This window comes from Aotus nancymaae, unplaced genomic scaffold (genome assembly GCF_030222135.1).
Source record: "Aotus nancymaae isolate 86718 unplaced genomic scaffold, 86718_ANA_hifiasm-v0.15.2.pri h1tg000006l, whole genome shotgun sequence".
NCBI classification, from domain to species: domain Eukaryota; kingdom Metazoa; phylum Chordata; class Mammalia; order Primates; family Aotidae; genus Aotus; species Aotus nancymaae.
The window spans coordinates 130,170-158,158 of NW_026988417.1; the positions used below are offsets into that span (position 1 = coordinate 130,170).

Here is a 27,989-nt window from a genome sequence, read left to right on the forward strand (position 1 = left end):
GGTGTGTATCTGTTCGTGTTTTTGCTCATTTTTAAATAGGCTTATTTGTTTTCTGCTTGTTTATATTTCTTACAGATTCCGGAAATTAGACCTTTCTCAGATCTATAGCTTGCAAATATTTTCTTTCATTCGATAGATTTTCTGTTTATTCTGTTCACAGCTTCTTTTGCTGCGCAGAAGCTTTTTGGCTTAATTAAGTCCTACTCGTCAATGTTTGTTTTTCCAGAAATTGCTTTTGGGGACTTAGCCAAAAATTATTTCCCAAGGCTAATGTCAAGAAATATATTTCCTAGGTGTTCTTGTAGAATTCTTATAGTTCAAGGTCTCACATTTAAATCCTTAAGTGATCTTGTGTTAAGTTTTGTATACGGCCGAAGGTATAGGTCTACCTAGTTATCTCAGCACCAGAACAGGGAGTCCTTTCTCTATTGCTTATTTTGCCAGCTTGGTTAAAAATTAGATGGCTGTAGGTGTGCAGGTCTATTTCGGAGTGTTGTATTCTGTTCTATTGGTCTGTGTGTCTGTTTTTGTACCAGTATCATGCTGTTTTGGTTACTACAGCCTTATAGTATTTTGGAAGGTGGACAGAGTGATGTTTCTGGCTTTCAGGCAGAGTTGATTTTCAGTCCCAGCCAACTTCTTAGTAGCTATGGGACAGTTATATAAACCCCACCTGCAAGAAAAGGCATAATAAAATTGATTGCATAAATGACAATATTTTTTGGCTAGGCAAAGTGGCTGAAATCTCAGCATTTTGAGAGGCCAAGGTGGGTGGATCACCTGAGGTCAGAAGTTTGAGACCAGCCTGGCCAATATGGGGAAAGACTGTCTCTACCAAAAATACAAAAAATTAACCAGGCATGGTGGTGTGCACCTGTAATCTCAACTATTCCTGAGGCTGAGGCAGGAGAATCGCTTGAACCTGGGAAGTGGAGGTTGCAGTGAGCCAAGGTAGACAAATTTTTTAAAATTTCTTCTTGTATTCATGGCCTTGGCAATGGCTTTTTTTTTTTTTTTTTTTTTTTGAGATGGAGTTTCACTCTTGTTACCCAGGCTGGAGTGCAATGGCGTGATCTCGGCTCACCGCAACCTCCGCCTCCTGGGTTCAGGCAATTCTCCTGCCTCAGCCTCCTGAGTAGCTGGGATTACAGGCACGCGCCACCATGCCCAGCTAATTTTTTGTATTTTTAGTAGAGATGGGGTTTCACCATGTTGACCAGGATGGTCTTGATCTCTTGACCTCGTGATCCACCCGCCTCGGCCTCCCAAAGTGCTGGGATTACAGGCGTGAGCCACCGCGCCTGGCGTGGCAATGGCTTTTATAGTAGTTCCAATCAAGAGACAGATCTGCTTCCCAAACCTTGAATCTTTCTTGCCTTATTTGCACAGGCCAAAACTGTGCACATGACAGTGTGTCACTTTGGTACCTAGGGTCAAACAGTTTTAAATGGTTCTGTTTTCTTTTCCAGAACTCTTTCATCTCTGTGAGAACAAGCCCATTTTAGCTTGCTGGAGGATAAAATACCATAAGAAGAAAAGCCTAGGTGCCTTACACTTAGTGAGCCAGACAGCTCACTCCTAGAAACAGAGCCACCTAATTCACCAGCAGCTGAACACTCACGCCTGACGGAGCCAAGCTGAGCTCAGAACAGCCCTGCTGAGCACAGCCTAAATATCTAGCCACCTCAGTCACGAGCTAGTATGTTTTGGGATTGTTATGCAGTTATAGCCTACTAACGTATATACCTATTAAAGACAGAATGCCAGGGCAGATTGATTACAAATAACCTGCAAATGCTTGGCACCCTATAAGTAATGGTTTTTTCCCCTTTATTTAAAGTTAGATTTCTTATAAGAAAGTTATTTCTTCTGAATAACTTTCAAGTTATTCAGAAGTGAGTTCAGAGAATAGGGTGTGGAAGCAGGTAACTTAAGGCCAATTTGTGCTGACTTCCTAAACCAAATGAAGGTCTGGGGGCAGGGAACCTCAGGCCAATTAAGGACAACCTCCTACAGCTAAACCAAAAAAAAAAAAAAAAAATCCCGTCTCCCCATGCCGGAGTGGCAAAGGGTCAAAGGTTACTGTCGCCACAACCCGCCCCCTTCCACCAGTTCTCTGATAGAAAAGGAGAGTGCCTTGGAGTGGCCATGGGCCAAGAACAGGCCATGCCTTCATCTGCATAGGGTGGCATTTCACCTCATCCTTTAATTAGCTAAGGACCAAATCCTTCATGCAGATAAGGGGTAGCTGATAGGCACCTCAAAAGGAGTACTTAAAACCAAGAAAACATCGTAACTGAATCCTTGAGCCATTTGCTCCAGCCCACGCCCACCCTGTGGCTGTTTTCTCACTTCAATACATTTCTAGTGTTTCTGCTTCCTTCCTGTGTTTTATTCCTTTGTTGCTTTGTTCATTTTTCAATTCTTTGTTCAAAATGCCAAGGACCTGGACAACTCAGATTCAAGGCTTCCTTCTGGGAACAGAAGTGCAGGTAGATGTGGATGCAGGTGATTGGTGCTTAAACTCACACAGTACCCCACACCACAGGAGAAAAACACAGTTACAGCCTGACAATTAGATCCAAAGATAAATAGCAAAATAAGAAGTTTGCCTTGAATCCATTCCCTCCGCATCTAAACTCTGGAGGGCAAGGCCGTGAAGAGATCTGAAAACATGGTGCTCTCTCCTCCTGGGGCCCCATTATTCTTTGTTTACTGTCTGATATTTGAAAGGAAGACGAACCCCTGAGAGAGGAGGCAGTCAGAGGCTGGTTAGGCAGATAGAGAAAGAAGGTCTTTGGAAAGGAAAAACACCGGCGGGACCGCATCTGCACCCGTCCATATAGCTAGCGGGAAGAAATGTGGTTAAGAACTTTCTTATGCCAGGATGTTGCTCAGAAGGGACTGCTTCAACTGAGGTTCAGGCGCAAGAAATCAACCTAAATGTCCTGAACTTGACCCAGCTTATTAGACTATCGTTCACATGACGTTAGCATTGTTGTTTTAGCAGCACCCTGCCCCATTCCTCCTAATAACCAAGATGGAATCACGGTGGCCAACCCCAGGCATGCTCAGATGCAACACTCTTAGTGGGGAACTCTACCCCCCACATTTGGACAGAACCCACAGAAGGCTTCCTTTCTCTTGCCTCATAAAAGACCCAGAACTCAGCTGGGCAAGGTGGCTCACGCCTGTAATCCTAACACTTTGGGAAACTGAGGCAGGCAGATCACCTGAGTTCAGGAGTTCAAGACCAGCCTGGCCAAAAACATGGTAAACCCCGTCTCTACAAAAATACAAAAATTAACCAGGCATGATGGCAGGTGCCTGTAATCCCAGCTACTTGGTAGACTGAGGCAGGAGAATCACTTGAACTGGGGAGGCAGAGGTTGCAGTGAGCCAAGATCAGGCATGGGTGACAGAGCAAGACGCTCAAAAAACAAAACAAAAAAAACAGAAAACCCCAAAAAAACCAGAACTCAGCCCCATTTCTGGCAACCTGCTTTCAGGTCCCCTCTTGCTGCTGAGAGCTTTCCTTTCTTGGTTATGGACAAGAGCCTGGATGTGGCTGAACTGAGGAGACCATCACACCTCTACAAAACAGCAACTGGGAGACTGTGGTCTTCACGTGGCTACTCTCAGCTTGCAGCCACTGCTCTCTCTAGGGGCACTGTCCCACCCACCCTTGAGCCTGAGGAGAAAAGTTGGTAGAGAGGCTGTTCCCTCACTTGCAGCAGCAAAGAGGTGTTCAGGCCCTCACCTCCCTGAGGTCAGAGCCCTCATGGCTGCACTCAATATGGCAGCCACCTGACATATGCAGCTACTGGGTATCTGCAATGTGTTTGGTTTTAAGTAAAATGTGCTGCAAACATAAAATACACAGTGAGTTTAGAAGAATTAGATCAAAAATATACTTTATTTCTAATTATATATTGATCACATATTAAAATAATATTTTGGATACAGTAGGTTAAAATTATCACAAATAATTTCACTTGTTTCTTTTTATTATTTTTGATGTGGCTAATAAAAAGTTAAAAATTCACAAATAGCTAACATTTTAGTTTTTAGAGGATTACTTCCTTCTTAAAAATCTCAGGTGTCCTACTCAAAAGACCAGAGGCAAAAAAGGTTATAAAACATTAAAATAAGTGTCATTATATGGTTGCCATTTGTGAACAAGTGGGTGTGTATGTGAGTGCATGTGTGTGCATGCATGTGTGCACAAGTGTCCATGTGTGCGCGTGCGTGTGTGCACGCACGTGTGTGTACAATTTATATTATAAATGGACTTAGCCTTACACACCACAAGGTTAAAAAATGACCATGGGCTGTGCCAAGCCAAACACAGATAAAACCCGGCCTGGACCAGGCGCGGTGGCTCACTCCTTTAATCCTGGCGCTTTGGGAAGCCCAGGAGAGCAGATAACCTGAAGTCAGAAGTTCAAGACCAGCCTGGCCAACATCGTGAAACCCCATCTCTACTAAAAACACAAAAATTAGCCGGGAGTGGTGGCGGGCACCTGTAATCCCAGCTACTTGGGAGGCTGAGGCAGGACAACCGCTTAAACACAGGGAGCAGAGGTTGCAATGAGCAGAGATCGCGCCATTGCACTCCAACTTGGACGAGAAGAGCCCAACTGCGTCTCAAAAAAAAAAAAAAAAAAATCTTGAAAGAGCCAGGAGGCCGGAGCCTGTGTCTATCACGTCACTCAGTGCAATGTATGGCTGCAACTTCTGTCACTCAAGGCCTGAGGGCGGGGATTGGAGTCCTATCCAATCAGAGTGCTGGAGTGACAACTGACCAATCAGGCGAGCAGCCAAAGAGGAGGGGCCGGCTTCCGGGATCTGGCGGGGTCTTTGCCGCGCTTCAGCCCGAGCTCGGGTTAGAGCTTCGCTTCCTTGTGTCCTCGGCTCTCGGAGGCCCGGGTGATTCCGCCACAGCCTCGGCCGCCGTCGCTCTGTGTCCTGCGGGTATCGGATGATTCGTAGCTGAGACTCCGCGACACCCCGAAGCCCAGAAATGGTGAGTGTGCGGGGCGGGGCGTCCCGACGCGGGGGAGGCCTCATCGGAACCGGCGGGAAATGGCGGCGGCGGGACCGCGTCTGCGAGCCGAGTCCCCGCTGCCGCCGCTCAGCCGTCGGTCCTCAGTGCCCTCCGGCGAGGGACCCGGGCTCCCGTCGGTCCCGCACGGCGGCTCTGGCCCAGCCCGCGGCCCCGCAGCTTCCCCGGGCCGTGAGGTGAGGAGCAGCTGAGCGGGAAGACGCCGTCCCGACTTGACCCTGTTCGGAGTCAGATGGAGGCTCCCCGGAAACGTGGCGTTCCTGTGAGCAAACGGGGACTCGTGAACGGGGCGGCCCCGGCCGTGGCTCGCGGTTCGGGGGCTGCCGGCGGGTCTTGAAGGAAAGGCTTTTGTGAGGCGCGTGGGGAAGCGAAGCGCCCGCCCCGCCGCCCCCGCCGCCCCCGCCGCCCTGCGCGTCTCCTCCGCGCGGCTGTTCCTGAGGGGCGTCTTCGAACACACCGGCGTGGGCGCGCCCGGCGCTTGGCTGAGCTCCGAGTAGTTCTGCCGCGGGACTGACCCCGAGGAGGGCGTGGGCGCCCTTGGTCTGTAGCGGGCGTTCAGACGTGGAGACGCGTGTCCAGAGGCGGGGACCGGCGTCTGCGGGGGCGGCTGCGGGAAGAGCGCTGAGCTCGTGGGGTCGGCGCCGACTCGGTGGTGTCGTTAGTGAGTTGCTGGACGTCCCGTTGGGGTGGAGCATTGACTGGTGTTGAGCACGTTTTCTGTCAGAAGACAGACGTGGCTGTGTCTGGGCTGGAGGGAGATGCCGGGTGTCCGCGGGAGACCCGGCCGGGTTCTGCACATGCGCTGTCCTGTTCTTCCAGGTCTCCTCCAGGGTAGAGAGGGATCTGGAAACCTAGAGGAAAGGAGTTCTGAGAATCCTCCCTTCCCTGCACCCTGCTGCCAGCCCCCACCCAATGCTAACCCACTCCTGAGCGCGCCCGCTGGGAATTTGCACGGCCACGCTCTCCCCAGGACAGGGTTCTACCCTCAGGAATTGTGCCCATGGCAGCTTTGCACTTCGAATTTTCTTCCAAAAACACACGCAGTGCCCAGAAGTTTCCTGGCTCATCTTAACCCCATACACTGGATCTGTAGCAGGAGCCTGTTTCCTTTACCCACCCAGGCTTCTGGACCACCTGATCCTAATGTCTTCTGCCTTTATGGACACAGAAATCAGTCAGAGCATAGCCCTGCCTGGGCCTGTACCTGTATCACAAACCAGTCCTTTTGTCAATCCTGCCCTACCCCCACCTATGTCTCCTGATAGCTCCTTTCTCTCTTCCTTTTTTTTTTTTTTGAGACCGAGTTTCGCTCTTGTTACCCAGGCTGGAGTGCAGTGGCGCGATCTCGGCTCACCGCAACCTCCGCCTCCTGGGTTCAAGCAATTCTCCTGCCTCAGCCTCCCGAGTAGCTGGGAGTATAAGCGTGCGCCACCACGCCCAGCTAATTTTTGTATTTTTAGTAGAGACGGGGTTTCACCATGTTGACCACGATGGTCTCGATCTCTTGACCTCGTGATCCACCCGCCTCGGCCTCCCAAAGTGCTGGGAATATAGGCGTGAGCCACCGCGCCCGGCCCCTATCTTCCTCTTTTAACTTCCCCACAAATCCTCTTCCCTGTGCACAGTGTGCCTAAGTTCATCCCTTAAATGCAAGTATTTTCTTTTTTTTTTTGTTTGAGGTGGAGTTAAACTCTTGTCACCCAGGCTGGAGTGCAGTGGCATGATCTTGCCTCACTGCAACCTCTGCCTCCCAGGTTAAGTGATTCTCCTGCCTCAGCTTCCCCCGTAGCTGGGATTACAGGCACCTGCTATCATGCCCGGCTGATTTTTTTTTTTTTTTTTTAGTAGAGATGAGGTTTCCCCATGTTGGCCAGGCTGGTCTCAAACTCCTGACCTCAAGCGATCTGCCCACCTTGGCCTCCCAAAGTGTTAGGATTACATGCATGAGCCACCGTGCCCAGCCATGTGCAAGTAGTTACATTGGTTTTTGAAATATATGTAAATCATTTTTTATCAGTTAAATAGGTTGTTTGTCTTTTCTGACACAGACTTGTCTTTAGGACCTGGGAACTATTGCTTTGAAATGTAAATAGCAAGAATATATACCCTATTCCATAGTTTCTGTGGGAAGGTAGGAGGCTGCCTTCAGCAGGTACCTTGCTCCACATTGCGGATCTCCGTCCTGTTACAAAGATGTGGGAAGTTTATTTTTCCTTAGAATATTACCAATTAGAAAACCCAGATGACCTCCCAAATTACTAAGTGAAGTTGTAATAAACCGTGTATGACTGATGGTGCTTTCAAGTCTTTTACTTGAGAACTAATGATGGTACTTTTTTCTGTGTTTGCAGTCTCTTAGTAAATAGGCTGTGATGCACATCGCATTTTGGTTTAATTATATAACAAAACGTTTTATTGCTGTTCTATTATGGAGGAGAGTTTTTTTAGGATTGGAAATTTTTTTTTATTTTTTTGAGACAGTCTCGCTCTGTCATCAGGCTGGAGTGCAGTGGGGCAATCTCAGCCACTGCAGTCTCCGCCTCCCAGGTTCAAGCAATTCTCTTGCCTCAGCCTCCTGAGTAGCTAGAATTACAGGGGCATACCACTACACCCAGCTACTTTTTTTTGTATTTTTAGTAGAGATGGGGTTTCACCATGTTGGCCAGGATGGTCTGAATCTCCTGGCCTTGTGATCTGCCCACCTCGGCCTCCCAAAGTGCTGGGATTACAGGCATGAACCACCATGCCCAGCTGATAATTTTTCTTTTAGTTATATTTTCCACACACGGTCCAGAATTACCAGATGTTATACACAAAGTGCCCACCAGGCTTTACTTGAGAGAAAAATCTTTGTTCTCAGGATTCCAGTCACAACACACAATTGTGCAACAAAGTACAGCAAAGTGCTTCCCAAAGCTTCAAACAAAATGGTCTCTCTTTTTGGGATCTACAGTCCCTTGCAGAACAGTTATACTTGATTTCTGCAGAAATAACTTCAGGACAGCAATCTGTTATTTCACCTCTTCCACAGCTTCTGTCATCAGATCTGACACTGATTCAGAAATCGTGGGGGCTGATAAACCCAGCAAGGATTATGCATGTGCATTAATTAAACTTGAGAACTTTAATTCTCTCTCCTCCCTTTGCTCAAATGCCCATAAATGTGCACAGCTCACCAGCCCTCCAAGACCTAAATGTACAGTTCCAAATTCTGAATTTATGTCTTGGGATTTGAGAGAAGAAAAGAACTTTTTTTTTTTTTTGAGATGGAGTTTCACTCTTGTCACTCAGGCTGGAGTGCAATGGCATGATCTTGGCTCATTGCAACTTCCGCCTCCTAGGTTCAAGCAATTCTCCTGCCTCAGCCTCCTGAGTAGCTGGGATTATAGGCATGCGCCACCACACCCAGCTAATTTTTGTATTTTTAGTAGACATGGGGTTTCACCATATTGGACAGGCTGGTCTCAAACTCCTAACCTTGTGATCTGCCCACCTCGGCCTCCCAAAGTGCTGGGGTTATTTTGAGAGGGTGTCTCGCTCTGTCATGAGGCTGGAGTGCAGCGGCACAATCTCGGCTTACTGCAACTTCTGCCTCCCAGTTTCAAGTGATTCTCCTCCTGCCACAGCCTCCCGGCTAGCTGGGACTACAGGCACCCACCACCACACCCAGCTAATTTTTCTATTTTTAGTAGAGACAGAGTTTCACCATATTGGCCAGGCTGGTCTCAAACTTCTGACCTTGTGATCTGCTCACCTCAGCCTCCCAAAGTGCTGGGATTACAGGCGTGAGCCACCGCACCTGGACCCAAAAAGAACTTTTATCTATGTTTTTTTAATTATCAAACCCAGAGATTTGTTAAAATGAGACCACAGTCATATACTGTTCTCCTCTTTGAACTATTTGTCTTTTGAAATTGCTTGCTGTTGGCGCAAGTGGCTATAAATTAACCCAATAATGCCACACTGGACACTATAACCCACACCCTATAGCTTAACAATGTATATAGCCAATCACTAACCAGTTACTTCTGTAAACCAGTAAGAATTTCTGACGACTTTCTATCAGTTCCCTCTCTGCCTTCCTTTTTTTTTTTTTTTTGCCTTTACAAATATATTTGTGATTGAAGTGTATATTCTGGGAAGCTTTATACTCTAGGGTTGCAATCTTCAAGCTTGGCCCCCTCCCACCAAAAAAAAAAAAACCTCTCTACTTATATTATGTTTACTCCAGCTTTTTCCTTTCAGGTCAAAATATTCTTTGGAATGTGTTGAAGGAGCCTCCATGAGAGGATCTCTCTGGTTTTACTCTGCTTGCGGTATCCCCTAAAAATGCAGAGGCACATTGATCCCACCTAGAATCTGGACATAAAAGTTGCCCTCTGCCTAGGATTCCCGAGACTGTGGGTTAAAGACATACGGAAAACTCACAGAACACTTTTTCTGTATAATGAGAGGTCAACGTAGACATCTTAAGCCCCATTTTTAGAGTGGAGCCCTTTGAGTTTTCCAGGTCTTGTTCAGTGACCTGCTACAGCTGTGTGTGAGGCTTCTGATGTGAATAGAATCCTGTGGCAGAATCTGTAAGTGTAAACAAGCCTCTTAACAGTGGGAAGTCAAAGCCACAAAGTATCCAGAGCCATAATGACAACCATAATCACAAGTGTGCCTTCCTCCTGTATACTGTGTTGCAGAAATACAGTACTTTGTCGTCCTTCCCCTTACCCCAGAGTTAGCTGATCAGGGACAGGGGTTATCACATCTGGACCCAGGATCTGCAAATCCACCAGGTCAGCTCTATTTGCACCCTATAAAGTCAGCCTGAGTGTCTCCTCCCTGGATTACTATGGGGGCATTACATTGACCCAAGGTCACTGGGAACACTCTGACCAGCATCTTTGAGTAATTGAGATATTTAAGGATGTCCTGTACAGACTGGGGTCAGTCTGACAAGAAGGTCTAATTCTGCTCCCATTTCAGAGGAAGAGGAATGACTCATCCAGGGTTTGTTCCTCCCTCACAGAAAGAATCTCCTTGAATTGTACCCAGATAAGAATTGTTCCAGTTTTCTGGTTCTTCGGTGAAAAATGAGGAGATCTGGAGACTCAAACTCATCAATAAGCTAATTGCTTCTATTTTATATGGTCATTAGAAAAAGACATGAAGCAGTCATGGTCTCTACCATCGAGGAACTTACAGTCTAGAGCGCATGAATGAATGGTCGAATTTAGCATCATGTGTTCAGTACCAAGACAGAAACTGTACAGGAGACTTAAGCTTCATTTGGGTTATTTCCCTTTTCCTGTTTTGTGAGTTTTGATGCCACCACCTGATTGGCTATTCATTGACAGAAGAGAAGTTGTTATTGTTATTATTTGTATTGTTTTCACCTTGCTGAGAATAAATAATTAGCTTCCAATATAATTGGTCTAGAAAAACATGAGGGTTTTGGAACTCTGGGAATCAAATTTCTCTTGGGCAGGCTTAGAAAAGACAAAACTGAAAATACTTATGGGCATAGAGAGCAGATGCCTAGGGTCCTCCTTCTGTCCCAGTCCTGCCCAGATCCACCCTCTGATGAACCTTGTCCAGATCGGACCCCACACTGAAATTTCTCACAGAACTGCTTAGAGATCAGAGTTTGGGGTGGCCATTTCTACTGCCTCTCCAGAGCTGGTGCTCACAATTCCTGAAACCCAAAAGCTAATAAATGAGGAAAAGCTATATACTTTTATGCCTTAAATTCTTTTTTATAAAATTGAAATCATTGTTTCCAGAGACATCCCATCCAGCAACCTGTTCTCCATCTCTGCGGTTTCAGTGTTTTTTTCACAAGTCTCAAAGTAAATACAAGCACAAAAGTAAAAAATTCCTCTGAATTGCACTTAACAGTTCCTTTCTGCATCTTTCCTATCTATATTGAGCTATTATGCTATGCATTAAAAAAAAAAAATCGGCCAGGCGCAGTGGCTCACGCCTGTAATCCTAGCACTTTGGGAGGCTGAGGTGGGTGGATCACCTGAGGTCAGGAGTTCAAGACCAGCCTGGCCATGATGGTGAAGCCCCATCTTTTATTAAAAAAAAAAAAATCAATGATAAGAAAACAGAAGAACAAATGGAAATGCTGGGGCCCTGCATTTAAATCTTGGGAAGTATCGGACACTTAATACCTTCTTTTCAGGATGTTATAGAATTAACACATATAGTGTGAACTTCCCAGCACACTGCTATGTGACACACTCTGAGCATATAGTACAGGCTCCATAAAGGTCGCATTAATGAGTGTGCATGTTTTTTAAATGCAGACTTACTCAGACATTGCCACCGTCTCCTGTCTTTGTAAACTTTGAAGGGCCTGCAGAGAATACCATGTTTCAAAATGATGATTGGTTGTCTTGTCTTCAAATGTAAAGTATTTTGTGATACGGTTGTTGGGGTTAGGGACTCTATGCTGTGTCTGCTTTCTCTGGCCGAGTGGTATTTTAATGGATCCAGGGAGAGGAATGTCAGCATTAACAGCATTAACAGCAGACTTGCAGTAAGAAGCTAATTCATGGACCTTTTTTAAACCTGCAGAATGTTGTTACTTACGGTGAGGCTTTGAATACCAAGTATGCACATTGAACTTTAGAGGCAATGCTTGGCTCAGTGACTCTTAGACTAGTCTTCTGGTAGGATCACATGGACAGTTTGAAGAGAAACCATCACCATTGCCTTCCTCACAGATCCTGTCTATTTTTCTGGGTGGAAAAATTTCTGCTTCTTAAATTAAATTCCTCACATGATTCTGCCACAAGGCCAGGGTCAAATGTGAGGGCTACCAGATACTTTAATGAGAAGTGAGTTCACTCTTTGTTCCAGTAAGTCACATAGGGCCTGCTCTGCTTGGTTTTGGTAGGGGCAGGTCAGTGTATCCCATATTTCCATTGCAGCAACAAAAGGCATGCCCTCCTTTCTCCTCAGAGTTAAAGAATACTTTAGAGAACATTACTGAGTTGAAAGTTATTTTATCAGATAATTCCAGTCTGTCTCATAAGTCAGAACTAGTTCTCTTAACTCATTTCACCTGTAGTCAAATTAAGAACTCTGTCACGGCCAGGCACAGTCGCTCACGCCTGTAATCCCAGCACTTTGGGAGGCCAAGGCGGGTGGATCACCTGAGGTCAGAAGTTCAAGACCAGCCTGGCCAACATGGTGAAACCCTGTCTCTAATAAACATAAAAAAATCAGCCGGGCATGATGGCAGGTGTCTGTAATCCCAGCTACTCAGGAGGCTGAGGCAGAAGAATTGCTTGAGCCTGGAAAGCAGAGGTTGCAGTGAGCCAAGACTGTGCCACCGCACTCCAGCCTGGGCAACACAGTGAGACTTCATATATAAAAAACAAACAAACAAACAAAAAAAACCTCTGTCACTTGCTAAATATGTATTTTCAGGAACTCTTAACATTCAGGGATGTGGCCATAGAATTCTCTCCAGAAGAGTGGACATGTCTGGACCCTGCCCAGCAGAATTTATACAGAGATGTGATGTTGGAGAACTACAGAAACCTGGTCTCCCTAGGTGAGGATAACTTTAATATGTAATTCCTAATACTTACTCAGAGTTCTATTTTCTTCCTTTGTAGAATGTCTCCTGGGAGCGTCTGCTTTGTGTGAATTTCAGTTCCCCTCTTCAAGAAAAAATTGGCTGGGGATGGTGGTTCACGCCTGTAATCCCAGCACTTTGGGAGGCCAAGGTGGGAGGATCACGAGGTCAGGTGTTCAAGACAAGCCCAGCCAACATGGTGAAACCCCATCTGTACTAAAAATACAAAAATTAACCAAGTGTGGTCATGCACACCTGTAATCCTAGCTATTTAGGAGGCTGAGACAGGAGTATCACTTGAACCAGGGAAATGAGGTTGCAATGAGCCGAGATTGCACCACTGCACTCCAGCCTAGTGTAAAAAATAAAATCTTTAGTATGTTTCATCTTTATGTAAACCTTCTCTTGAGCTAATTTGTGTTCTTCACTCTAGGTTAGTGGTAATTCTATAAATTAAATGGCATAAAATATTGTCTTTCACATCTTAAAATGCAATTTGCACCACTTATTTTTGATTCAGTAGTACTCGGTAGTGGAGCTTAAAGCCCACAGATTTAAAATACTTATTCTTGGCCGGGCGCGGTGGCTCACGCCTGTATTCCAAGCACTTTGGAGGCCAAGGCGGTCGGATCACCTGAGGTCGGGAGTTCAAGACCAACCTGACCAACGTGGTGAAACCCCGTCTTAAAGGAAAAATAAAAATAAAAAAATAAAATAAAATATTTATTCTTTTTTTTTTTTTTTTTTCAGTCAGAGTCTTGGTCTGTCACTCAGGCTAGAGTGCAGTGGCATGATCTTGGCTCACTGCAACCTCCACCTCCTGGGTTCAAGCGATTCTCCTGCCTCAGCCTCCCAAGTAGCTGGGGTTATAGGCACTTGCCACTGCGCCTGGCTAATTTTTGTATTTTTAGTAGAGATGGGGTTTTGCCATCTTTGCCAGGCTGGTCTCGAACTGACCTCGTGATTCCCCTGCCTCAGCCTCCCAAAGTGCTGGGATTACAGGCGTGAGCCACCACGCCCAGCCAAAATACTTAAATATTCTAAAGATTAATTTTCTAGAATCTTCCATAATTTCTCTGTTCTACTTAACATAGTGCTATGTTGGTAATTGGAGTATTCCCCAGCAATAGTTATGTTAATTTTTTTAAAATAAAACAGGTGTGGCTATCTCTAACCCAGACCTGGTCACCTGTCTGAAGCAAAGAAAAGAGCCCTGCAATGTGAAGATACGTGAGACAGTAGCCAAACCCCCAGGTAGGTGACAGTGAACGAAGGAGAGGACACAGGCAAGGAGGCCAAAGGTCAAGAAGGAAGCGAGGCCTTAACATGTAATTTGGGAAGCTCTGTGCCAATAAAAATAATTTCGGAAAAGGCTGCATTTTTTCTCATATTCACAAATAAGGTCATTTTCTGTCCCATGCTCTTAAATCTAATAATTCTGTTTTTCCTTTAGTGAGCTCACGTGCAAGTTTACAGGGAGAGCCATTGTCTGCTTTATCACTTATAAAGGGCTCCATGATCTGACTGTTGTTCCATTGTTTTTGGAGACCTGGGAATATTTGTATAATTGAGGAGCTCTATGTTGAAGGTTTTTTTTTTTCTTCCAAATACTGTTTTTTGCATCATGTCTAAAATGTGTAAGGTGAGTAGTGGACATATTGAGATTTGGTTCAGAAATCCCAAGAACACATATTGGACATCTCTTCTGCTTAGTGATTTTTAATCCTATAGAAGTTACAAATGTAATTCTACAAAAATTCTTACTCAGCAATTTTATCAGAACAATAAGCATTTTCCTAAATCTGAAAAAATGTAATTTTATTTTACTTCAAAATATTATTGTTTTAATGTAAACTGAAATTTGTATTTTAAACTCTATTTTTGGAAGTTTTCAAATTATTTAAAGCACAGGTTTCCAACCTTTTGGCTTCCCTGGACCACACTGGAAAAAAAATAGTCTTGGCCACAAATGAAATACACTAACATTAATAATAGCTGATGAGGAAAAAAAGAAAAAAAAAGGTTCGTGAATAATTTTTGTGATATCCACCACCACGGATAAGCAAAAATGTCCTCACATTCAACAGATTGGCCACCACTGGTTTAAAGTATCTACTCACCTTCTAGATTTCTTAAATGCACTGTGTCGTTAACCAGCTTATCGCATTGCTAAGTGTATATTAAGCTCTCCATTGTTACCTTATTTCTTAATAGCTATTATCTTATAATTTTATCTTACTTAGTAGGAAGCCTTCTGAAATTCTCTGTTATTGAAATCTATAAAAATGTGTGTGTCACACACAGACACACACCTATATAAGTTGTACGTGTATATAGTAAATTCTCACTTTGTTGATAGGTTCTTGGAAACAGTAAGTGAAGTAACATATTATGTGAGAAAACTAATTTATCAGAGTATAATTGATACAGACGAGTTATGTTTGCATGACATATAGCAACATTGCTTCATTTAATGATGTAGTTTTCAAGAACCTAATTTGAACATAAAGTGAGGGCTTACTGTACATCCGTGTTTATGTGACTTGGATTTTTCTGATAAATAAAAAAGTTGTATAACTAATGTGTACAATGTAATGGTTTAATATATATAGTAAAATAAAATATAGTCAAGTTGATGACCACATCTATTACCTCACGTAGATAAGCAAATTTTTTTTTTTTTGAGGCAGAGTCTCACTCCGGCACCAGGCGCCAGGCTAGAGTGCAGTGGCGCGACCTTGGCTCACTGCGACTTCCGCCTCTCAGGTTCAAACAATTCTCCTGCCTCAGCCTCCCGAGTAGCTGGGACTACAGGCACGCTCCACCACGCCCAGCTAATTTTTTTGTATTTTTAGTAGAGACGGGGTTTCACCGTGTTTGCCAGAATGGTCTTGATCTCTTGACCTCGTGATCCACCCACCTCGGCCTCCCAAAGTGCTGGGATTACAGGTGTGAGCCACCGCTCCCACCAGCAATTTTTTTTTTATAGTAAGAACACTTAAGTTCTACTATTGTAGCAAATCATAAGAATACATTACAGTATTACTAACTATAAACACAATGCTATTTTGCAGATCTAATGGGGATGTACTTTAGATTTTTCAGAGTTACTCAGCTTATAACTAAAAATTTGTATTCTTTGAACATGAATGACATCTCCATTTCCCACCCTCTGGCACTAATAACCACCATTCTGCTCTCTGCTTCTATGAGTTTACATTTTTAGGTTTCTCATCTAACTGAGAAGATGCAGTTTCTTTGTCTATCTATGTTTGTCTTATTTCATTTAGCATAATGTCCTCCAGGTCTATCCATGTTGTAAATGGCTAGATTTCCTTCTCTCTTCTGGCTGAATAGTATTCTACTGTGTGTATATATACAGACACACACATACATACTCTATTGTGTGTGTATATATATAATATATATATAATTTTGTCTTATGTATTATATATATACACACTATTGCATACACACACACACACACACACACACACACACAGACCCCATATTTTAGCCATTGTAAACAATACTACAATGAACATGGGGCTAAAGATACTTCTTTGAGGTACTAATTTTATTTCCCTTGGTAATATGCCCAGAAGTGGTATTGCTGGATTATATACTTCTATTTTTATTGTTTACTGTTTTGTTATGACGAATTTATTTATATATTTCTCACCATCAGCGTACAGATTTTCCCTTGTTTGTATGTTTGTTTTGCGGGTGAAAAACTCACCTTTTGCCTAGTTTTGAATGGATTATCATTGTTGTTTTTCTTCGAATTTCAGAAGTTTCTTGTACATTTTGGCTATTAACTTCTTATCAGAAATATGGCTTTCAAATATTTTTCTGTTTTGCATGGTTTAAAAAAAACTTTTTTTTCCCTTTGCTCTGTAGAAGCTGTTTACTTTGATGCAATCTCACTTGTTTGTATTTTATTCTGTTGCTGTACTTTTTTTTTTTTTTTTTTTTTGAGACGGAGTTTCGCTCTTGTTACCCAGGCTGGAGTGCAATGGCGCGATCTCGGCTCACCACAACCTCCGCCTCCTGGGTTCAGGCAATTCTCCTGCCTCAGCCTCCTGAGTAGCTGGGATTACAGGCACGCGCCACCGTGCCCAGCTAATTTTTTGTATTAGTAGAGACGGGGTTTCACCATGTTGACCAGGATGGTCTCGATCTCTTGACCTCGTGATCCACCCGCCTCGGCCTCCCAAAGTGCTGGGATTACAGGCGTGAGCCACCGCGCCCAGCCGCTTGTTGCTGTGCTTTTAATGTCATTTCAAAAAAGTTATTGCCAGGACCTATATCAATAAGGTTATTCCCTATGTTTTCTTCAGGAGTTTTAAGTTTTTATGTCTTAGATTTAAGTCTTTTATTTTGAGTTGATTCAGGGGTGTGGTGTAAGAAAATGATCTACTTTTATTATTTTGCTTGTGGATATCCAGTTTTCCTGGCACCATGTGTTGGCAAGACTATACGTGCTTCGCATATTCTTGGTGCCCCTATCAAAGATTAGTTTATCTTGTCTACATGGATTTGTTTCTGGGCTCTCTATTCTGTTTCATTGGTTTTTGTATCTGTTTTTATGCACATACCATATTCTTGATTACTGTAACCTTCTTATAAAGTTTGAAATTAGAGTATGAGGTTCCAGCATTGTTCTTTCTCAGTATTGCTCATGTTAAAGTTGTTGAAGGTTACACTTAAGTTTTACAATTGTGTTTTCTATTACTGTGAAAAGTGACACTAAAATTTTCACATTGAATATATAGATCACTTTTGATAATATGGTACTTTGACAATATTAGTTATCCTAATGGAATATGTTTCCATTTATTTGTGTCTACTGCAATTTCTGTCAATAATATCTTATTATATTTAATGTATACATATTTAATCTCATCAGTTAAATTTATTTTAATTAAGTTATTTATTAAAAAATTTTTTTTATTGTACTTTAGGTTCTGGAGTACATGCAGGATTGTTGGATAGGTACATACATGGCAAGGTAGTTTGCTGCCTCCATCCCCCCATCACCTATATCTAGCATTTCTCCCCATCCTCCCCACCCCACCGCTGTCCCTCCATTAGCCCCTGACAACAGATCCCAGTGTGTGATGCTGTCCTTCCTGTGTTCATGTGTTCTCATTGTTCAACACCCACCTGTTAGCGAGAACATGTGGTATTTGCTTTTCTGTTCCTGTGTCAGTTTGCTGAGAATGATGGTTTCCAGATTCATCAATGTCCCTACAAAGAACGTGAACTCATCCTTTTTTGTGGCTGCGTAGTATTCCATGGTATATATGTGCCGCATTTTCTTTATCCAGTCTATCATCGATGGGCATTTGGGTTGGTTCCAGGTCTTTGCTTTTGTAAATGGTGCCGCATGTGTCTTTATAATAGAATGCTTTATAATCCTTTGGATATATACCCAGTAATGGGATTGCTGGGTCAAATGGAATTTCTATTTCTAGATCCTTGAGGAATCGCAACACTGTCTTCCACAATGGTTGAACTAATTTACACTTCCACCAACAGTGTAAAAGTGTTCCTTTTTCTCCACATCCTCTCCAACATATGTTGTCTCCTGATCTTTTAATGATCGCCATTCTAACTGGCACGAGATGGTACCTCAGTGTGGTTTTGATTTGCATTTCTGTGATTACCAGTGATGGTGAACATTTTTTCATGTTTTTGGCCTCCTAAATTTCTTCTTTTGAAAAGTGTCTGTTCATATCTTTCACCCACTTTTGAATGGGTTTGTTTTTTCTTGTAAATCTGCTTTAGTTCTTTGTAGATTCTGGATATTAGGACTTTGTCAGATGGGTAGATTGCAAAAATTTTTTCCCATTCTGTTGGTTGTTGGTTCACTCTAATTATTGTTTCTTTTGCTGTGCAGAAACTCTTAAGTTTAATTAGATCCCATTTGTCTATTTTGGCTTTTGTTTGTTTGTTTGTTTTTTTGAAAGTTTGTTGTTACTATTTGGAAATGCAACCAATATTTGTATGTTGGACCAGGTCTAGTGGCTCATTTCTGTAATCCCAGCACTTTCAGAGGCCAAGGCTGGTGGATCACTTGAGCACAGGAGTTTAAGATGAACCTGGGCAACAGAGTATGAATTCCGAAAATCTGAGACAGGTCTCAGTTAACGTAGAAAGTTTATTTTGCCAAGGTTGAGGATGCGTACCCATGACATAGCCTCAGGAAGTCCTTGATAACATGTGCCCAAGATGGTTTGGGCACAACTTGGTTGTATACATTTTAAGCAGACATGAGACATAAATCAATATATGTAAGATATACATTGGTTCCATCCTGAAAGGCAGGACAATTCAAGCAGGGATGGGGTTTCTAAGTCATAGGTATAGGAGAGAGAGACAAACTGCTGCATTCTTTGGAGTTTCTGATTTGCCTGTCCAAAGGAGACAATCAGATGTGCATTTATCTCAGTCAGCAGAGGGATGACTTTGAATAGAATGAGAGGCAGGTTTGCCCTAGGCAGTTCCCATCTTCACTTAGTGATTTTGGGGTCCCAAGATTTCCAAGACTTATTTTCCTGTGACAAGATTATGTATCCTGATGCTTTAACAAATACATTTATTAGATGAGTTTTTGTTGATTTACTCTAGAGTTTGTGTATATATGTATATGCATAATTATGTAATCTACAGACAGTAAAATTTTTATTTCTTTTCCGAAGCTAGAGAGCTTTGTTCTCCTTTTCCTTGCCTAATTGTTCTGATGCAACTTTTTAGTAACATGTTAAGATAGAAGCTGTGACCCTGGAGGCAGGCCTGCAGATTTTGGCCTTGGCTGTGGTCTCTGAAGCAGCCCTGTGTGTCTGTACATTTGAAGGGTCTAATAATGATTACAATTTCTATAACTGGTTCTGGCAGGTAAAGATCTCCTTTTGTTTTGTCCCCAGGCTGATGAGATTACCTCTAGGGTTGCAGAGAAGGATTGTAGCTGAGTCACAAGGGTGCTGCAGGGTCTGCTGTGGGATCTCCTTTTGATGGTTGTGTTACCAGAGATTTGGACAGTCATGGATTCTTTCTGGGCCTTGGAAAGATTAAATTTCCTTGAGGACATTAATCTATATGATAAAAAGTAAAGTGGGGTTTTGAAGTTTGTCTGCATGTAATCTGCTAAGTACCAGTTGTATGAATGGGATTGGCTTCTACTGACTACCGGGGAAGAGTTTTCACAGGTCTCTCTGGGTCCCTGAGTGTGTACAGCTGGCCATGGACTGTGACTGTGAGGGCTAGAACTGAGTCACAGGGCTGCTTCAGGGACCACAGCTGAGGCTAAGATCTGTAGGCCTGCCTCCAGGGTTATGGCTGGGTGTGTCTTGCAGGTCTCTTGATGGGAAGGACCACATGTGTACTATAGCTGAGAGGAGATTGAAAAAGGTTGCAGAACTGCTTCAGAAGCCTTGGTAAGACCAAGCTTGGTGTGCCATGTTTTGTGTGCAGCCATGTATATGGGCTCTGGAATTGGCCACCCTGGGTAAGGTCCTGCTTTTTCCAAATATCCTTACTTGATCTTTGGCTCCACGGAGGTTTCGTACCCCTAAAAAGGCAAGCACCTTTCTGCTTATGTTTTCTGTGAGTCTACTACTTAAGATATCTTACATAAGTGGAATCACATACTGTCGCTTTCTTGGTGTCTTATTTCACTTAAAATAATGGCTTTAAGATTTTTTCTTATTGTAGCATCTGACAAGATATTTTCATTTGAAGCTAAAGAATATTTCATTGTATGTATAAACCACATCTTTTTAAATCATTCAACCATTAAGGGACATTTCAGTGTTTTTTCAGTTTTTGACTTTTGTAAATGATATCGTTGGGATCTGTGTCCTCATTCAAATCTGAGGTCATATTGCAGTCCCCAATGTTGGAGGTGGGGCCTGGTGGAACATGATTGGATCGCAGGGTTGACTTCCCATGAATGGTTTAGCAGCAGCCCCTCTGGTACTACTGTCTGCCACAGTGAGTTTGTTCTCCTCAGATCTCATTTTTTAAAAACGTGTAGCACCTTCCTTTTCATTCTCTTTTGCTCCTGCTCCCACTGTGTGAGATGACTTAGTCTTTATTTGCTTTCTACCATAATTGGAAGCTTTTTGAGGCATCCCCAGAAGCAGAAACTACTATGCTTCCTGTACAGCCTGGAGAACCATGAGCCAATTAAACATTAAAAAAAATTAATAAATTACCTAGTCTCAGGCATTTATAGCAGTGCAAGAATAAACTAATACTGTGAATATTGCTGTAGTAAACATGGATGTGCAAATATTTCTGTCAGATGTACTTTGCATATTTTGAATAGATGCTCAGAAGTAGAATTACTGAGTCATAGAATAACTTCCCTTTTTTTTTTTTTTTTTAAAAAAAGAATCCCCATACATTTTTAAGGGGCTGCATCACTTTCTTCCCACCAACAGTGCACCAGGGTTTCAATTCATCTACATTTTTGACAATTGCTATTTTTTGTTTGCTTGATATTGGCCATTCTAATTAATAAACAATAGTAATACCTCATTGTAGTTTTGCTTTACATTTTTCTAAAGATTAAAAATTTTTTCAATGATTGTTTGCTATGTGTATTTCATCTTTCGAGGAACATTTTTATCTCCTGTCCATTTATTAATCATGTTACTTTGTTGCTTTTTTGGAGTTTAATCTGGATGTTAACTTTTGTCAAATGTATGCTTTTTTTTTTTTTTTTTAAGGTTATACTGCATTTTATTCTCTCAAAGTACAAAATCAGGCCAGGGACAGTGACTCATGCCTGTAATCCCAATGCCCTGGGAGGCCAAGGCAGGAGGATCTCTTGAGCCCAGGAGTTCCAGACTAGCTCGGCCAATGTAAGGAGACCTCCTGTTCACCAAAAATAAAAAAAGTTAGCCAGGCATGGGAGCTCAAGCCTGTAGTCCCAGCTACAGAGGATTCCTTGAACCCAAGAGACTGCAGTGAGCACCACGCCTGCACCACTGCACCCCACCCAGCATGGGCAACAGAGCAAGACCTTGTCTTAAAAAAAAAAATCAGTCATGTTAGACAAAATTGATTAAGAGGGAGAGCTTTCCTATGTGTAAGGAAAGCTAAACTGGTCACAATGGCTCACATCTGTAATCCTAGCAATTTGGGAGGCCAAGGTGAGAGGCTTACTTGAGCCCAAGAGTTTGAGACCAGCACAGGCAACAAAGCAAGACCCTGTCTCCACAGAGTAGCTGGGGAGTGGTGGTACGTGCCTTTAGTCCCAGCTACTTGGGAGGGTCCCTTGAGACTAGGAGTTCGAGGTTACAGTGAGCTATGGATTATGCCACTGCATTCCAGCCTGCTGACAGAGGGAGACTCTGCCTTAAAGAAAAAAAAAAAAAGTGCTAGCCACACACAGTGGCTCACTCCTATAATCTCAGCACCCTGGGAGGCCAACACAGGAAGATCACTTGAGCCCAGGAGTTCAAGACCAGTCTGGACAGCATAGTGAGACCCCCAGTCTCTCTCTTTTTCTCTCTCTCTCCATATATATATATATACATACACACACACACACACACACACACATATAATGAGAATTTTATATATAAAAGTTTTTATATATGAATAATTATATATATAAAATATGTATATAAGGCCCCACCCAGCCTTATTCTTGTATTTTTCAGTGCAGATGGAGTTTCATCATTGGTCTCGAACTCCTGACCTCGTGATCTACTCACCTTAGCCTCTCAAAGTGCTGGGATTACAGACACGAGCCACTGGCACCCGGCCCACAATGTTTGCTTTTAACAGCTTTATTGAGGCATAGGTTAGCATACAATAAAATGCATGCAATCTGTCTCCCGGGCTCAAGCCATCCTCCCACCTCAGCCTTCCAAGTAACTGAGACTACAGGCACACACACCACCATGGCTGGCTAATTTTTGCATTTTTTGTAGAGATGGGGTTTCACCATGTTGCACTCGCTGGTCTTGGACACCTCAGCTCAAGCAATCTGCCTGCATCAGCCTCCCAGAGTGTTAAGATTACAGGCTGGAGCCACCACACCTGTCGTAAAATGTACATTTTATTGTATGTGGTTTGTTTTATTTCGTTTGTTTGTTTTTTGAGATGGGAGTCTCACTCTGTCACCAGGCTGGAGTGCAGTGACACAATCTCAGCTCACCGAAACCTCCACCTCCCAGGTTCAAGTGATGCTTCTGCCTCAGCCTCCCAAGTAGCTGGGACCACAGGCATACGCCACCACACCCAGCTAATTTTTGAAAAATTTTTAGTCGAGAAGGGGCTTCACCATGTTGGCCAGGATGCTCTTGATCTGACCTCATGATGTGCCTGCATCAGCCTCCCAAAGTATTGGGATTACAGGCTTGAGCCTCCACGCCCTGCCTAAAATGTGCATTTTAAAAGTATGTAAGTATCGACATACATAAATACCTGTGAAACCTTCACCACTTCAACATAATGAATTTGCCCACAGCCCCCCTAAAGTTTCTTCATGCGGCTTTATAATCCCTCCCACATGCTGTTCCCTGCCCCCCACCTCAATCCCACTAACCACCAATCTGCTCTGTCACTGTATATTAGTTTTCGTATTTTAGATTTTATATAAGTGGAGCCGTACAGCATCTACTTTCTTCTGTCTCACGTCTTTTACTTAGCATAATTGTTTTGAGATTCATCCACACTTTTGCATATATAAATAGTTAATGCTTTTTTATCATTGAGTATTTTTCAATGACGTGGCATGGACTGTTTCTGGTTTTGGGTTATTACAAATAAAGCTGCTATAAACGTTCACTTACAAGTCATTATACAGACATATGCTTTCATTTCTCTGGAATAAATACCTAAGTTTGAAATGCCTAAGTCTAAAGGTAGTAAATGTTCAATTTTAAAAATAAACTACCAGGCCGGGTGCGGTGGCTCACACCTGTAACTCCAGCACTTTGGGAGGCTGAGGCGGGTGGATCACCTGAGGTTGGGAGTTGGAGACCAGCGTAACCAACATGGAGAATCCCTGTCTCTACTAATACAAAATTAGCTGAGCGTAGTGGTGCATGCCTATGATCTCAGCTACTCAGGAAGCTGAGGCAGGAGAATCACTTGAACTTGGGAGGTAGAGGTTGTGGTGAGTCGAGAAGGTGCCACTGCACTCCAGCCTAGGCGACAAGAGGGAAACTCCGTCTCTGGGTTGGGAGAAAAAAAAAAAAAAAACACTACTAGGCCAGGCACGGTCGTCCAGGCCTGTAATCCCAGCCACTTCACAGGCTGAGGTATGAGAATCTCTTAAACCTAGGAGACAGAGTCTGCAGTGAGCCACATTTGCACCACTACACTCCAGCCTGGGTGACTGGAGACAGTAAGACTGCCTCAAAAAAATAAAATAAGCTCCGTGCAGTGATTCACACCTTTAATCCCAGCACTTTGGGAGGCTGAGGCAGGCAGATCACAAGGTTGGGAGTTTGAGATCAGCCTGGCCAATATGGTGAAATCCTATCTCTACTAAAAATACAAAAATTAGTTGAGTGTGGTGGCGGCTGTCTGTATTCCCAGCTACTAGGGAAGCTGAGCAGGAGAAACACTTAAATCCAGGAGGCAGAGGTGGCAGTGAGCTGAGATTGTGCCACTGCGCTCCAGCCTGGCAACAGAGTGAGCCTCTGTCCCAAAAAATTAAAAAAATAAGGCCAGGTACAGTGGCTCTCGCCTGTAATCCCAGCACTTTGGGAGGCCAAGGTGGACAGATCACCTGAGGTGTCGGGAGTTCAAGAACAGCCTGACCAACATGGAGAAACCCTGTCTGTACTAAAAATACAAAATTAGCTTGGCTTGTGGCCCATGCCTGTAATCCCAGCTACTTGGGAGGCTGAGACACGAGAATTGCTTGAACCTGGGATGGAGAGGTTGCGATGAGCCAAGATTGCAGCATTGTACTCTAGCCTGGGCAACAAGAGTGAATCTTGGTCTCAAAAAAATAAAATACCAAACTGTTTTTGGAAGTGGGTATACTATCTTACATTCCCACAAGCAGGATATGAAACTTTCAGTTACCCTGAATGTGTATCAACATTTGATGTACTCAGTCATTTAAATTTTAGCCATTCCAAAAGGTATGCAGCAATCTCATTGTGGTTTTAATTTGCACTTTCATAATTACTAATGATTTTTTTTTGTTTTTATTTATGTATTTATTTATTTAAGATAGGGTTTCACCCTGTTGGCTAGGCTGGTCTTGAACTCCTGACCTTAGGTGATCCACCCACCTCAGCCTCCCAAAGTGCTAGGATCACAGGCGTGAGCCACTGCGCCGGCCAATGACTAATGATTTTGGACATCTTTTTATGGGTTAATTTGCACTGATCTGCCAGGCAAAGGGGTTCACGTCTGTAATTGCAGCACCTTTGGAGGCTAAGGATGGCAAATCACTTGAGGCCAGGAGTTCAATACCAGCCTAGGCAACATGACCAAACCCTGTGACTGAAAAAAACAATTAATTAGCTGGGCATGGTGGCATGAGCCTGTAATCCCAGCTACTTGGGAGGGTGAGGTGGGAGAGTGAAGTGAGGCTTGAGCCTTGCTGGTGAAGGCTGCAGCAAGCCATGATTCTGCCACTACACTCCAGCCTAGGCAACGGAGCGAGACCCCATCTCAAAAAAAAAAAAAATCAATTAAGGCCAGGTGCCGTGGCTCACGCCTGCAATCCCAGCATCTTGGGAGACCGAGGTGGACGGATCACCAGGTCAGGAGTTCAAGACCAGCCTGGCCAACATGGTGAAAAATATAAAAATTAGCTGGGCATGGTGGCGCGCACCTGTAGTTCGAGCTACTCAGGAGGCTGAAGCAGAAGAATCGCCCGAACTGGGAGGCAGATGTTGCAGTGAGCCAAGATCGCACCACTGTACTCGAACCTAGGTGATGAGCAAGACTCTGTCTCCAAAAACAAATCAACTAGATAGCATAAGGGGTAAATAATTGCACTGATATGACATTGTGGTTCAGGTAATTTGCCCATATGTTCTATTTTATTTATTTATTTCTGTACAGCTAGAAGCACTATTAGAGTAGATATTCATTTATTTTTATTTTTACTTTTTTTTTGAGATAGAGTCTTGCTATGTTGCTCAGGCTGGAGTGCAGTGGTGAGATCTTGGCTCACGGCAACCTCCACCTCCTGGGTTCAAGCGATTCTCCTGCCTCAGCCTCCCAGCAGCTAGAACTACAGGCTTGCGCCACCATGCCCAGCCAATTTTGTATTTTTAGTAGAGATGGGGTTTCATCATATTGGCCAGGCTGGTCTTGAACTCCTTACCTCAAGTGATCCATTTGCCTCAGCCTCCCAAAGTGTTAGGATTATATGCGTGAGCCACTGCTCCTGGCCTGCCCATATGTTTGTTTGTTTATTTCCTTTTAGGTTTTGGGGTACATGTGAAGAACATGCAAGATTGTTGCATAGGTACACATATGGCAGTGTGATTTGCTGCCTTCCTCCCCATCACCTGTATCTGGCATTTCTCCCCATGCTATCTCTCCCCAACTCCCCACCCCGCTCTGTTCCTCCCCTATTTCCCCCCCGACAGAACCCAGTGTGTGATGCTCCCCTCCCTGTGTCCATGTGTTCTCATTGTTCAACACCGGCCTATGAGTGAGAACATGAGGCGTTTGATTTTCTGTTCTTGTGTCAGTTTGCTGAGAATGATGGTTTCCAGGTTCATCCATGTCCATACAAAGGACACGAATTTGTTGTTTTTGATGGCTGCATAGTATTCCGTGGTGTATATGTGCCACATTTTCCCTACCCAGTCTACCATGGATGGGCATTTGGGTTAGTTCCTGTTCTTTGCTATTGTAAACAGTGCTGCAATGAACATTCATGTGCTTGTGTTCTTATAGTAGAAAGATTTATAATCCTTTGGATATATACCTAGTAATGGGATTGCTGGGTCAAATGGAATTTCTATTTCTAGGTCCTTGAGGAATCGCCACACTGTCTTCCACAATGATTGAACCAATTTACACTCCCACCTGCAGTGTAAAAGTGTTCCTGTTTCTCCACATCCCCTCCAGCTTCTGTTGTCTCCAGATTTTTTAATGATGATCATTCTAACTGGCGTGAGATGGTATCTCAGTGTAGTTTTGATTTGCATTTCTCTACTGACCAGTGATGATGAGCATTTTTTCATATGTTTCTTGGCCTCGTGTATGTCTTCTTTTGTAAAGTGTCTGTTCATATCCTTCTCCCACTTTTGAATGGGCTAGTTTTTTTTTTTTTTTTTTTGTAAATCTGTTTTAGTTCTTTGTAAATTCTTTATATCAGCCATTTGTCAGATGGGTAGATTGCAAAAATTTTTTCCCATTCTGTTGGTTGCCGATTCACTCTAATGACTCACTGTTTCTTTTGCTGTGCAGAAACTGTAGAGGTTGATTATTTCCCATTTGTCTATTTTGGCTTTTGTTGCCAATGCTTTTGGTGTTTTGGTCATGAAGTCCTTGCCTACGCCTGTGTCCTGAATGGTTTTGCCTAGATTTTCTTCTAGGGTTTTTATGGTGTTAGGTCTTAATGTTTAAATCTTTAATCCATCTGGAGTTAATTTTAGTGTAAGGTGTCAGGAAGGGGTCCAGTTTCTGCTTTCTGCACATGGCTAGCCAGTTTTCTCAACACCATTTATTAGACAAGGACTCCTTTCCCCATTGCTTGTTTTTGTCAGGTTTGTCAAAGATCAGATGGTTGTAGATGTGTGGCGTTGCCTCTGAGGCCTCTGTTCTGTTCCATTGGTCTATATATCTGTTTTGGTAACAGTACCATGCTGTTTTGATTACTGTAGCCTTGTAGTGTAGTTTGAAGTCCAGTAATGTGATACCTCCAGCTTTGTTCTTTTTGCTTAGAATTGACTTGGCTATGCGGGCTCTCCTTTGGTTCCATATGAAGTTAAGGTAGTTTTTTCCAGTTCTGTGAAGAAGGTCATTGGTAGCTTGATGGGGATAGCATTAAATCTGTAAATTACTTTGGGCAGTATGGCCACTTTCACAATATTGATTCTTCCTAACCATGAGCATGGAATGTTTCTCCATCTGTTTGTGTCCTCTTTTATTTCGTTGAGCAGTGGCTTGTAGTTCTCCTTGAAGAGGTCCTTTACGTTCCTTGTTAATTGTGTTCCTAAGTATTTTATTCTCTTTGTAGCAATTGCGAATGGCACTTCGTTCTTGATCTGGCTCTCTTTAAGTGTGTTATTGCTGTATAGGAATGCTTGTGATTTTTGCGCATTGATTTTGTATCCTGAGACTTTGCTGAAGTTGCTTATCAGTTTCAGGAGATTTTGGGCTGGGACGATGGGGTCT

The 27,989-nt window shown here is 43.3% G+C and overlaps 1 protein-coding gene across 2 annotated transcripts in view; it reads left to right on the top strand.

Moving 5' to 3' along the window:
• The first annotated feature begins 4,841 nt into the window (after positions 1 to 4,841).
• The window catches only part of ZNF718 (zinc finger protein 718), a 43,717-nt gene continuing 20,569 nt past the window's right edge, over positions 4,842 to 27,989 (top strand). Inside the window, exons 1-3 of one of the 2 annotated variants that reach the window (XM_064365009.1) lie at positions 4,842 to 5,026; positions 12,497 to 12,623; positions 13,806 to 13,901. In XM_064365009.1, coding sequence (XP_064221079.1) covers positions 5,024 to 5,026; positions 12,497 to 12,623; positions 13,806 to 13,901 — 226 coding nt within the window. In that variant the 5' untranslated portion in view covers positions 4,842 to 5,023. Of the gene's footprint in view, positions 5,027 to 12,496; positions 12,624 to 13,805; positions 13,902 to 27,989 lie in introns of those variants that run through there. The other variant, XM_064365011.1, reaches the window with a different exon arrangement.